At 37.8% G+C, this 13,877-nt stretch overlaps 1 protein-coding gene across 1 annotated transcript; it reads left to right on the top strand.

The window, feature by feature from the left end:
• Positions 1-5,124: 5,124 nt before the first annotated feature.
• On the top strand, positions 5,125-9,234 carry LOC119738560 (tyrosine-protein kinase Mer-like). Its single transcript, XM_038213467.1, has 8 exons — positions 5,125-5,227; positions 5,763-5,930; positions 6,221-6,301; positions 6,942-7,123; positions 7,375-7,484; positions 7,730-7,892; positions 8,364-8,500; positions 8,909-9,234. The coding sequence occupies exons 1-8, from the start codon at positions 5,125-5,127 to the stop codon at positions 9,222-9,224; spliced, it is 1,260 nt and encodes a 419-aa protein (XP_038069395.1). The 3' UTR covers positions 9,225-9,234.
• The last annotated feature ends 4,643 nt before the right edge of the window (positions 9,235-13,877 follow it).

Below are 13,877 nucleotides of genomic sequence, written 5' to 3'. Positions count from 1 at the left end.
GTTTTGACTAATGTTCTCCTATTCATTTTTTCGACGTTTTGTTAAAAAAAATTCTAACCGTCCTAATCGCAAAATTGTATCTATAAATAGTCCTCTGTCAGTTATAATATTGTCTTTTTCTCAGTATTTGTAGGCAATGTCGGTATGTCTTGCTAACAAAAATATTTCAATTTCTGATCAAAAGTTAATTTTTCCCCTCACAATTTCTAATTCACAATGTAGTCAACAGCGGAGTGTGTGCCATGTTGTGGAAAATTGTAAAATCTTAAAAGTGTTCATCATTGTAAAATCTTAAAAGTATAGTTCCAGAGTGGATGAGGTTTTGCTCAACCTTCTATTTTAACGTCACGTATAACGTCACGTATTACGTTATGTTTCAGTGTCAGCTGCAGAACGAGAGCAGAAAGTGAAGGAGCCAAGTTGGTTACTTTGACAGTCACGGGTGCAGATGGAACTACAATGCAACACAGCTCAGGAACAGTCAACTTTAACTTCAAAGTAAGTCACGTCCTGCACGCACTCGTCTACATTGACTCAGCCACTGAGGAACCTGTTTGGAAATGGAACAAGCGTGCAAGGAAATGTTTCTACACTGTTGTGGAAATAGTAAGCACGGAATGTGTGATCACGAATGAGGTCTGTTCACGAATGTTCTTTTTCGTAGCAGTTCGGCACCGCATTATGTCAGCTGGAGTAATAATTAGATATATTAAAGCTGAATTAGTTGATAATTTCACACCAAATATTTTATGTTTTAGTTGAGGATATTTGGGAAAATCCCAGGCATTTGAGTGAATTTCCTAAAACGTAGGTCAAGTTTACGTTTGAAATGTCAAAACATTTTATAAACAATGATACTCGAGGATTCGATGCACGAATAACTAGCAAATACTTATTCCAACTATAACAATAATATAATTGGTGTGGAAAAATGTGTGATAGACAAACGCAGTTCTTGGAATATTTTCACATAATGATTTTCGTTAACAGAACCCAACAATTACAGATTTCCAACCCAGTCTCGGCCCAGAAGCCGGTGGGACGATAGTTAGTGTGAATGGAGTGGCCCTCAACACAGGACGCAATATTGAAGCGTTCATCGGCGACAATCCTTGCCACATAACAGGGTATTATGTCTCTTTCGTTACACATCATTTTCCAAATTGTTGCGGATACGGCAAGAATCGGAGCATTGTCTAACTCCCACCTCTGGTTTATGTCCAGAATATTAATTCAAGCTTTGATTAGAAACAAACAGCATTCTTGTGTATGATATTTTATTATACAAATCTACTTTATCCTGTCCTGTAGAATTGCTCTAAGTTCCACCAATATTTACCTTGAGACATTGCTACATCTTTTCAGTATTAAGGAGTATCATACACAAATTGTTGCACATACGCCAAATATCAAAGTATTGTCTAGTTTTTCCCCAGGATTAACTCTTGAATGATATTAATTGTAACATTCGTTGGAAACAATACCACTTTTTGGTTGAATAGTTATTACTTCAGGAAAAAGAGGGATCTCGCCAACATCGCTTTTATCAGTGACTCCAAACAATTGTTTGTATTTTAACAATTTTCATTTCTTTGAATTTATTAGAAAATCTTATTCCCTATTCATGACACTGTGTATTCCGCAAAATGGATATTCTTTGGTGCTGATTTTTATTTCATGTTATTTTTGTAATGGTCAACATTAAGAAATATCATTTTAATTGTTTTTTTTTCAGGATGTTATTAAAAAAATGACTTTCCTAAAGAAACTCCATATATCTTGGAAAAATTCCATACAGTGACAAGGACTATTGTTCACTTAGATGAATCTCACTTTCACATTTCTTCAAAAACAAACTTACAATGGATTTTAGTAAACATGGCTCTGTCTCAAGTAATTGTTTTTCTTTCCCAAATTACTCAGCCAACCAGTGGAGTCCATGCTAGAATGCACAACTACTGCTGGCCAAGTTGGATATAAAGATGTTGTGAAACTCTCCTTCGATGGGGCCATGAGAACCTCATCAGATATGTACACGTACGCTGAGAATCCCACCATTACTGAGGTGTCTCCTCTGAAAAGCATCGTTTCGTGAGTCTGCATGATTTTTCCGCCTTCATCTATTGTACCATGATGGGCTATTTTGTATAGCTTTTTGGTATAGCTTTTTTGGTATATACTTCAATTTGTATCGACCACATTATTTCTACCTAATTTGTATTACAGCCTGTATTGTCCAATGAAAATGTCTGTGTTTTAAATATTTTTAAACACAAACAACAAAATGAGGGTAAAAAAAGGGAATTTTGGTCCTGGTATTAGTGAAATGTTATGTTTCTGTTGTAAGATACGCGATACGCTGTCAAGTAGCAAGCTTGCAGCCAAGTTTATGCATGGCTGTTTTCAGAAGCGAACTAATACAAATCTTTATTACTGAAGACTACTGTTATTTGAATGAACAGTGAAATGTTATGGCTGATTCTAAGCTTTAAATTGTCATATGCTGAAAATTTCTGAAGGTGAACACGTGCGTGCATTTCTAAATTGTTTAAATTGATGTTACACCAGCCAATATCTTTCAGTGTAGAATGTATTTCCAGTATTTGTTATCGGTGTTTTAATTGTCAGGGGTGGTCGAAATTTGACGGTTACTGGGACTTTTCTAACCACAAGTAGAAACCGTCAAATCGTTGTCACTAATGGAAACGGTAATCGTAAAGTGGAGGTGAGAAATGTGTTTTGATCTCTGTATAAATTACTTTATATCTGCCCTATCCCTGCTCAACCTCCCCTTAACCTCCGATCTCTATCTACTTGCTCCACTATTGCAACATATATAATTAGGAAGCTTTTTAAATCCTTATTTTTTTATTTTGGTTCAGTTACCGCGAACGACCACTTTTAATGTGAAAATGGCAATAATTGTACTATGTAAAGTGTGACAGCCATTACATCATGAAACACTCACATTTCTGTTTTGAAGTAGAAACAAAGAGAGGTGCCATATTGTCAACCAGAGCTAATGCTGACCAGAATTGTCAACTGATGACGTCTTTATTTTGCAGGAATGTGAAGTTAAATCTGCAACAGAGATGTTGTGCTTGTCTCCTAACATAACAGACTTTGTCAGAGTTCAAGGAAACATTTGGCTTCATCATGGATGGGGTCACTCAACTGTTGGCATGGTCTGAGGATAACGATGTCCACCTGGAGTACTTTGAGGATCCAGTGATCCTAAAAAGGAAACTTTTTAAAACTTCTAGTAGAAGTAGAAACAAAGAGAGGTGCCATTGTCAACCGGAGCTAATACTGAACAGAATTGTCATCTGACTGATGTGGGTCTTTATTTTGCAGGAATGTCAAGGTGAATCTGCAACAGAGATGCGGTGCCCATCCCCTAACATAAGAGACCTCGACATAAGCAATGAAAACTTGACCTTTGGCTTCATCATGGATGGGGTCACTCAACTGTTGACATGGTTTCAGGATAATGATGTCGACTTGGAGTACTTTGAGGATCCAGTGTATAACAAATTTGAAGATGGTATGAAGGACAAGGAAGGAGAAACCTTAAAAATCACGGTTGGTATGCGTGTCTTATTCTTTTTGCCTATCCTTTTCATTGTTGTGTTCTTTTCTATCTGTAGATATGGGGCCTGTCGGTAAAACTGCACGAAGCACACTTATACAGTGCTTTGCATGTCACCTCTCATATGGACTCAAGATAAATTTAAGTTGATATCTCTTCCTTGTGAATCAAGTGGATCTTCCAAAAATACAGTAGGCCTATCTTGGTAACTCTTGCTAAGTTACAAAACTTCATAAGCTCAGATCAGTCATTGCAAGCGCAAATCTAGATGTGATGTGAAATAACAGTTAAGGTTCTTTTTTTTTTTTTTTTTTACATCAGTCCCCATACGGATATATGTATAGGGGTACATGAACATGAGAAGAAAAAGAAGAAAGTCTTACTTGTGATACAGGTTATAACCTTTTTTTTTTTAGAAATAAAACATTTGTCACAACCGAAAGGATTAAATCTGTCCAAAATATACCAATCCAGATACCTCTTATTTTCCTTTAAAATCAATTGAACTTGAACTACCTGTGGATGCTTTAACAGGGCGAGCGGATTGACAGCGCCATCACAGAGGGAGAAATCATCGTGACGATCGGAGTAGAGAGCTGTCCCATTAGCCTGTTCACTGGGACAACACTCGTATGTGAATTGCCCGATGAGGCACCAGCAGCCGGTGACTACATGGGAGAAGATACTGGGAAAGGTCTGCCTGTGGTATGGGTAAGTTAGGGGCGGATTTGAATCAGAGGGTGGGGAGGGGTAGCTGTCAAGTGCTCTTTTCTTGCAAGATTTTTCCTTCTTTTGCGGCCCCGGGGGGGGGGAAGCTTATCCGTTTCCTTTTCATTGTTGTGAGTACAAAATGGCAGGTAATTTTTAATTGTTCTAATTTTAATTGTGCTTATTTGATATTGTCCTTAAAAAATCTAAAAGAAATGAAGTTTTTCTGCATTTTTTCCAATACATTTTAAGTACAACTTTGTACATGTAATGTTCTTTCTCAGGTTTTGTTCAATTGTTTCGACATTATGAATGGATAACCAATTAAAAAAAATTGAATCATAATTTCTCCGGTCATATTAATAGGCCTTATAGCATGGCAGAATTTTATAATAATTATGCGGTCATTACATTCCCAATATCTGAAGAGAAGACCGCCTGGCGGTAAAATGACCAAGAAAACCGGCTCATCTAGGATTGAATATTATTATTAAGGTTTTTACATTGTTCCTCAGATTGTGTGAACATCAGTTTACTCAATCCGAAAGCAACAACATCACCCAATTTCAATCAGTTCTCCCCAAACCGTAATTACTCTATACTTTTCCATCACTGTTGATTTTTTCTTCAAAAGTAATTTTTATAACGTTGACATTAACTAGTTGGTTAAGTCCATGTCATTTGTTGAAAAGTTTATCATTTCATTTTGCGTTATTCCATAGGTTCGTCACAATAATTTAAAATGCAAGTTGGGCTACTTGGTCTATCAAGTAGACACGGTGCCACTTGTCGCCATACTTGTACCGAGTTTGACCATCCTACTCTCCATGGCGATACTTCTCCCTGCTACCTTCATGTACTGCAGACAATTGCGAAGGAAGCGCACCCACGACCGAAGACTGTTGGGCAGGATAGTGGCGATTCATCTCGGTAAGTGCTGGTGGCAAGAGGTGACTTGAGTTAACTACTGAATGCCAAAAAGGTGCACAAAACTGCGGCAAAGGGATAATCTCACTCTACCTAGGAATGTGCTCTTAAAATCACTCGATCTCAAGATAGCGAAATGGTAAATATCCTGAAACCCTTAAAAACTTAATATCCATTTATTCTGGCTACAGGACGTAGCTGCACATCTCCATATTAAATTATGATCTACTCCAAAAAAAAAAATCATCTCAAGATGGTTTTGATGGTAAAATACATGGCAAAAGAATTCCAATGGCAACCTCCTCAATTGACTGTAAATTGTAAATTCGTGGACAGAATGAAACAAATTCCTCCTCAACAAAAATAAATATAGAACTCTTTTGTCAAGATGGTGCTTGTCATTTTAGACAACACGTGAATCTTGTGTAGCATGCAAAGTTTGTTTTGTCTGTTGATTTGTAAGCCTGAACGTGCTCGTAAACTTACCACTATATTACGTTATTTACTGTTAATGCGACATTGTATCTCTTTTCTTCAGAAATTGACTCCCATGTCAAAAGACGCAGGTGGTATAGATCCCAGAAACAGTCGGAATCTGCTCAGCCAAAACAAAAGCGCATTGTCCTGAGCAAGAAGGTCAGCTTCGTTCCCGACGACATTCATATCGACTTCAGCCAACTGGAATTGGGAGAAACTCTCGGACGAGGTAGTGACTTTGTACAAGGAAACAATGCACGTTTCATGAGTTCAAAGTGTAAGCTGTTATTTTACCTGAGAAGAGAGGCCTACATAAAGTACAGGGGCTATGTGTGCAAACTGTTATTGAAACGCATTTTCACGTTTCGACCTTTAGGAGATTATTTAGACTCAGTCGCTCGGTCTGTCAGTAAGTCGGTAGGTTGGTAGGTCGGTTGGTCTGCCATCTGGCTAGTTCTTTGGTACCAGCAAAAGATAATCAGTATAAATGAGTATAATACACTTGACCAAATTTTACAGGTGCATTTGGACGTGTACTGAAAGCTGTTCTACACGACACGTCAGGGGAAGATCAGATTGTGGCAGTGAAGACAGTGCAAGGTTGGTGATGAGAATGTCGGCCATTTGTAAGAGATGTTTGCTATGACAGTGTAGATTCGAAACGGAGCATTGGAAAGTTGTTCCTCGGTTAAAAAAGGGCCCATTTCAAAATGGTATGCATTTTAATCTTGAGTTTACTTGTTGCTGATTAGATTTGCAGAAGAGGTGTTGGATGACCTTATTCCGAGAAAGAGGAACTTCTAACAACATTAATCAATGTGCGTCTTGAATGAAAGAAGCGAAAGAGTCTTTTTATTAAAAAATTGCGAATTGTGGGTTGTAAAATGTTAGATGAGACTTGAGGCATTGCAGGTGGACATGATCAATGAATGGGAGGTTTGCGGTAACACCATGTGAACGATATCTTTTTGTGAGTTGTGTGTATGAGAAGAACCATTGGTTTATCTACGTTTCGAACAGTATGCTCTATTCGTCGTCAGGAGACACTTGTACAATTTTCTTGAACTGAAAGGAATTACATTGTTGTCCGGTGTCACTGGGTTATTGCATTTCTGTGATGATGAAAATAAGTTAAAAAATACATGTTCCTGTTTTTGTGTACTAGCTTGGCCACATGTTAGCTGGGCGTGCCAGTTATCACATGTAAATGCCTTACTTTTGCTTCTACAAATGTATATAGACACCTCGGACACGAAAAATGTGGTGAAGTTCCTGGAGGAAAGCCTGATCATGAAAACCTTCGACCATGTCAACGTACTGGGGCTTCTGGGGTTGACCTTTGACGCTGACGAAAAACCCTTGATGGTGATACCCTTCATGGCAAACGGTGACCTCAAGACATATCTGGTCAAGAAGAAACAGGTATGTAGTCAAGAGCGATCAATGTCGATAATAAGTGGTGGAAGGTTTGATAAATGAATTGGTAATGAGTGGCATGCGTTTGGAACTCACTTAATGGTGATTTTGGTAGATGTTGTTACGTTTTATAATTAATAGTTCACCCACGAGATTTATTAAACAAAATGCTGTCCCATTTCGTAAACAGTATGTCATGTGTTTTGTTCTGAGTGTGGTATTTATTTATTCATTGGAGGTTTTTACTTTTAATTTAGACCTTGGCGACATCTCTGCTGATGAGGTTTGCCTCACATGCCGCACTTGGTATGAGTTACTTGGCTCAGCACAAGTTTGTCCACAGAGATCTTGCGGCCAGAAATTGCATGTAAGTGTATCCTCTCTTCTATATCATCCGGGGCTTTTACACATGTCTTTATATGTGTGTTTGAGTAAAAGCAAAATGAATGTTACCAGAAATCGGTCAGCTGTTTCATCGAAAATAATTTTAATGCACCAGAGATACCAGGGGACATGCATTCATTGAATTAACTCCAGAGTTCGAATTAATGGTATTGCAATTCTTAAATGATGTGACCTCAAAGTAAGATCAACGTTTAACAACCTCATTAGGGTGGATAGCGATCTTCTGGTGAAGATAGCGGATTTTGGACTGTCCCGTGACATGCACGAATCGGATTACTACACAAGCGGCGATGCCCAGGCTAAGCTGCCTATCAAATGGATGGCTCCCGAGTCCATGGAACGTCGAGTGTACAACGCCAGGACTGACGTGGTATGCAATTAGGTCCATCTTTGATTGGAATGTTAGGTGATGTTTAGATAAAGATCTGAAGGGAAAGAAAGTGGCGCAAATCTCTTTGCGTTGTGTGGAACTATCCATCAAAGAGAAACTACATGAACTTCGGTGCCCAGTCATGAAACTTCAATTTATTAATCATTTACATCGGATATGTTTTCAAGGCGCCTGACCCTCATTAGCTGGAGTATTTCGTCTTAAGACGCCCACCTCCAACTCATTTCTAAGTTAAATTACTTATGAACGTTGTCTATTCCATTTGACACAAGATCTCATTAAACAGTTCAATAAAGACTCAAATACAAATGTATAGTTCGGTCAATCTTCGTTAATCTTGGCTACCCTTTCCAGCTAGCTCATGTAAAGTGTTCGGTAGCTCAATTGAACAGGCATCATAAGAATGGTCTCTTACATTGAAAAATATTTGTCTTCTTTGGTTTTCTACAGTGGTCATACGGTGTGCTCCTGTGGGAGATTTTCAGTAAGGGTGCAAGACCGTATCCAGGAATACCCCTCCAAGATGTGTATATTTTCTTGAAGAGTGGTCAACGCATGGATGCTCCCAAGAACTGCCCGCCAGAAATGTATGTTCAAACAGCGGTCACCATTACCTTTAAATAATAACACATATAATGCCGTTTTAACTTCTGTAAAAGTATGCACGATTCTTTTATATTTTACTCAAATTTTTCTGAAGGTGAAGGGATCTTAATGCATTTTTTTTTACCCCAAAGGTTTTACATAATTGAAGTAGGAATAACACTCTCTAGTTGTGAGAAACAGTGTAGAGTGTTTTGTTTGGGGTTTCAAATAAAAAAAGGGAAACTCAATTCTCAAACATTTTTCTCAAAAATGGAGGGTCAATGTGCTTGAGTAATCAGTAATGATGGAAAGTGTATTGTCAGGGGTTTCAAGTAAAAATGCAAACAGAATTTGATACGATCAAGCATGCAGCATCTAATGATTCTTGTTACATTTGCTGACTGATACAGCTACGGCATAATGGTACGTTGCTGGCAGGACAACCCCAAGTCACGTTGCACCTTTGTCCAAGTTGCCAACGAGCTGGAAGAACTGTTGGAGGGAGACCGTGACTACGTAGCAGCTTCTAGTGCGGGTGTGGTTGGTAAGCGACCCATCGAACATCGCGAAGAACCTGGTGTCACAGACGACAGCTATCTGGTCCCGATGCAGCAGGAGACCGCCTTTGGTGCTGACGGCCCGTGTAGTGACGGAGAAACCAGCGGGAGCCATGCAAACGCCGCCCGTGATCCCTTGGATTATGTCAATAAAATTGTCATTAGATAAGTGACGTGCAAATTCCCAAGTAAGAAATATCCGAAAAGAAAATGGTTTGAAGAAAAGGTCTGTTTCAAGTGGCCAATATGTTAAAATAATAATTGATCAAGATGGATCTATAGGACACACTCCTTGCTCACTTTCATTCCTAAGAAAAAAGATTTAACCTTTCTAGCTTTTTCTCTCCGTGTATTGGAATGAAATCGTTTACAATATATAGAAGGTGGCAGGCTAAACTAATTGCTAAAACATGGCATTTTAAGCGTCTTAAACCAGTGCCAAATGTCATTTTTTTCTCTCCGATTGACATTGTTGTTCATGGACAGTGGTATTTTAATCTGAGGTATTACTGTTGTTCACCATCATTGAATGAAACGTTCACAGATACGTAATTTGTATTACTTCATAATATTCTGATTTCCCGCAAATGAGTGCATGATTGTTTTTAAAGATAAAAATGTTCACATTTTATAATAATACTTGAACCGTTTATTCTAAAATACACAGTGATTTTCCAGTATTGTATTACATAACTATTAGCTTCGTAAAGTACATTCCTGTACAAACAGTGAAACAATAATAAGCCATACGTGTTTAATTGCAAATGATAACTTGCCGATCGGGAAATTTCTTCACAGATTCCTGCAAGCTGCACAAAGCATTTATATAAAAATGGATGAAGTTATCAATAAATTATCGAATGTCGGTATTGCTATAGAACTAAAAGGAGCAAACACTAATAGCAATGTTATTTTAGTTAACGTATTGTACACAGTTGTTTTTCAGCATTTAATTATTAAGATAAATAGTGTATTACATAATTGACATTATTTGTATATTTGGAACACCAGTAAAGACCTATATACTTAGACAGATGACACGTGCATATGCATTCTTCTGCGAAATAAATATAAAATGTAGCTCATTTCATTGAGATGATATCTTGTTTACCTTTAAAAGTGTTTACAAAAAAATGGTGAAAGGAGAGTGTTCTGTCGAAGGTGCGAAAAATTAGCAATTTTGTAAAGAAGTTCTTTAAGCAAGGTAACGGAAGCTGCTCAATGGTTGCCAGTTAATGTAGAAAAACAAACTAACTTAACAGGTTAACAAAATACCAGAATAAGTTGGTAAATACCTTCGAAAGATGTATTTTAAAAAGTTGCAGAGTTGGAGATCTAACAATGATTGTAGTTAGCACCGAGTGCTGTATAAATGCTCATACATGTATTCGATTTTCATTTGATTTGATTTAATCTTGCTTTTGGGTCATGATTCATTCGATTCAGATATATATTTAATCACCTTTTTTATTCAGATTATTAGCAATTATTGCAATGGTATATTGCTAACTTATAGCCAACATTGAATTTCTGTTTAAAATGTTAAGACAAATTTTAGTTCAGATGTGTTGAATCACATACATTTCACAGACAGATCGATTTATCCGATGACTTTCTTCTTTTCTTATAGTTTTGGGGAGCAGGGTTGTTTGATTTGAATTATTTTATTTTAATCATTAATCTAAATCCTGGTTTAAATCAATACAAAAACGACTAAAATCGGCATTTTTAATCTGAATGCTCCACCTGCATATATTCTATTACATAATTGACATTACTTTTTTTATTTTCAATACATGTACATGCAGGCCTGCTAGCTGACTAAATATCTGTTCTAACGCAATCGCGTGTGCACAGGTTTACGCTTTAGTAGAGACATTGATTGAGGGATATTCCATTGTCAACAAAACTGTACCATTAGACTCTCATGAAAAAAATGGAATCCCTTTGAATTGGTATTTAGTGGAGATTCATATATTCCTACAAACTAGTCTGTGAAGACAGATGCCACGTGCATATGTGCATTATTTTGCCAAATTAATATGCGTTCAACCTTATGTAAATTGCTGCATTTACATAAATTGCATCGTGTTCTTCATGTGTGAAAGGAGAGGCATCTATCAAAGCTGTTTCAAAAAATAAACACACCTTGGTAAGATAGTTCGTAATTAAAGGTTAATAATAATAAGGTAAGAAAAGCCGCTCACATATGTTGCCTCGATAATGCAGAAACACAACATGACTTAATTGCAACTTTTATATGCGATATATTCGATATAATTCTATACGCTTAGTTGACTACGTTTATCTGAATATAATATCATACTGCACAATTTAGCATATTCAAGCTTGTAAGTTGTATTTGTAGGCCCTACATGATTTTTGGTATTATGGGTACAGACATGAGAGTTATGTGAAAGCATGTCCTCACCATATTTGGGCAGGAGTGATACTATCCGGTTCGTAAGTGACTGCGTCATATACACGCGCGCGCACCACTGATCACTAGCGCCCATTGGCTAAGAACTCCAGATGCACTTACTTTCGGTTCCATGTGTTCCAATGCCACACCATGTGCAGAAGCATGGTTGAGTTGAAATGACGTCACACGTACACACCGGATAAAGAGAAATGAAATACACTGCAGTGTTTTGACTCAGTATTACAGAACTGTGAGTAAAGCATAGAATACAACTCACATCTTTGGAAAAGGCCAGCGCCAGTCTGATTTTCATGCAGTGTTAATTGGTTTGTACGACTAAGTTCATCCCACCGTAAACACCTGAAAATGCACCAAGAAATAGCATTATAGCCCTATTATTGACTTTTGTATAATGAGATTGGGGAAAATCCGGGAGACTCAAATAAAATAGGTTGTAGTCACAACATTGATACTAAAGACAGCAAATGCAGGTGAAAACGAATCTAAACAATGCAACAACCAGATAAAACTGTCCAGGGGATATTGACCTGTAAACACCGCCGGTTGGCTCAGGATTATACACGAATACTTCCCAATGTATTTCAAGTATTACATTAGAAGTGTCGCTTGTATGATACTTCTAACGATGCAGGGGAACTGTAGCTAAGGTACTTTAAGGTTTGCAAGATGTACCTCATGCTCGCCTTCCTTCTCATCAGTGTTGAGACTGCATGGCAATGAAAGCGTTCCTCCTAGCAGCGGTGGATTGGAGTTTTTAACAAAGTGGGCGGGGCACTCAGAAAAGACGCCTCAGATTCCCTGTGGGATAAATTTGAAAACGGAGGCTGACAAATATATTCGTTTGTATGCACGTTGACGTCTAGAATTGTTCATCAGTTTAAAAAATTGATTTGATGAGGATCCAATGTTTCTCGTCCTCTCTCCTGTCGCATATACAATGTTCGTTCAAATTCGATTCGATTCATTACCGAACAATATTTCAGATAAATCGTCAGAGTTTGACGAACTGACGAATCTGTCCTGAACCGATCTTACAAACAATTTAGTATTGTTAAATATTCTAACATATCTATGATTGTTTTCATGATGATCTGCTAAAAATTAAGACAAATACATTCGCCGTTTGTTAAAGAGGTTGTGGAATGTTCGAAGACATTTCCGTCATTTTTCGGGTATATGTAGCCTAAAGTGTGATGAAATAAAAACGACTATTGTTTTTGTCATAAAATGAGTACAAAAGGTACTTTTGAAAGCTGTTTTTCAAGTCCTGTCATGCCTGTTTCGACCCGAACGTACAATTTGTGTAAATGTCGTCGTTGCGGGCAGCAAACAAAACACAGTAAATCGTGACATAATAAACAGGACTCCCGATGCAGAGTAGCATAAACGAGTCCTGTTTGTTACGTCACAATTTACTGTGTTTTGTTTGCTGCCCGCACCGACGACTTTTATACAAATTGCACGTTCGGGTCGACACAGGACCTGAAAAATAGCTCTCAAAAATACCATTTGTACTCATTTCATGACAGAAACAATAGTCGTTTTTATTTCATCACACCTTAGGCTACATATACCCAAAAAATGATGGAAATGTCTTCGAGCATTCCAAAATCTCTTTAACTACGCTATAGTTACACAAAATGGCGAGTTTGAGTTTTTGTGTGCTTTTGATTAAGTGACGTATCCCGATTCCTTATCAGTTCTAGAACACAATATTTTAAAAAGACTTGACCAAAATCCAAAGTTATATCTGAAAAAGGAGGATGTCTTTCCAGCCTGCGCTCTCTGCTAGTCATGCGCACAATAATAACGCCATACACCGTGTCGCACCGTCTGCTAATTACAAGCTGGAGTATTTTGCAGTCAGACCTAACTAGACTAACTACACGTTTGAATAAGCGTGAGACGGAAATTTATCATGACACAGGAGTGAGTAAAATCCATGAAAATGACAGGTAAACGAAACAACCTATCCTTGCCAATTTGACAAGTATCACCTGTGGATGGGATAAACCCTAACGTATGCACAAGGAAACTAAAGTCGGTTCCCATCGTGTCAAAGAACCTCTCAAGGAAGTAGTTCAACCAAACCTTTGTTAAACTTGACACCGTCTTTGTAGTGCTTCTATAATACAGTCAGTGTTTACTTCATCGAAACCAATGTAGGTAAGTATTTGTCCAGCAGTTGAATACACGTATTGTCAATATCGCCAGTTTGCTCCCGGAAGCGATATTTATTTGCCCTGCAGTTGAATATGCGTAATGGTAATAGCGTGAGTTTACTCACGGAAACCACTTGTGGTAATTCGTAGCTGGAGTCGCACCCATCATGATGACATACCTTAGCAATTATATATGCTTCGAGCTAAACAACCGTGA

Source organism: Patiria miniata, unplaced genomic scaffold (genome assembly GCF_015706575.1).
Source record: "Patiria miniata isolate m_02_andy unplaced genomic scaffold, ASM1570657v1 HiC_scaffold_3, whole genome shotgun sequence".
NCBI classification, from domain to species: Eukaryota; Metazoa; Echinodermata; class Asteroidea; order Valvatida; family Asterinidae; genus Patiria; species Patiria miniata.
This window is presented reverse-complemented; position numbering and strand designations above follow the sequence as displayed.

Bases quoted from the DNA above. Each gene is read 5' to 3' on its own strand.
- LOC119738560 (XM_038213467.1), top strand. From the start codon at position 5,125: ATGGCGATACTTCTCCCTGCTACCTTCATGTACTGCAGACAATTGCGA. The intron at 5,228-5,762 runs GTAAGTGCTGGT...TCTTTTCTTCAG, and splicing joins GATAGTGGCGATTCATCTCG to AAATTGACTCCCATGTCAAA. The intron at 7,485-7,729 runs GTAAGTGTATCC...CAACCTCATTAG, and splicing joins CTTGCGGCCAGAAATTGCAT to GGTGGATAGCGATCTTCTGG.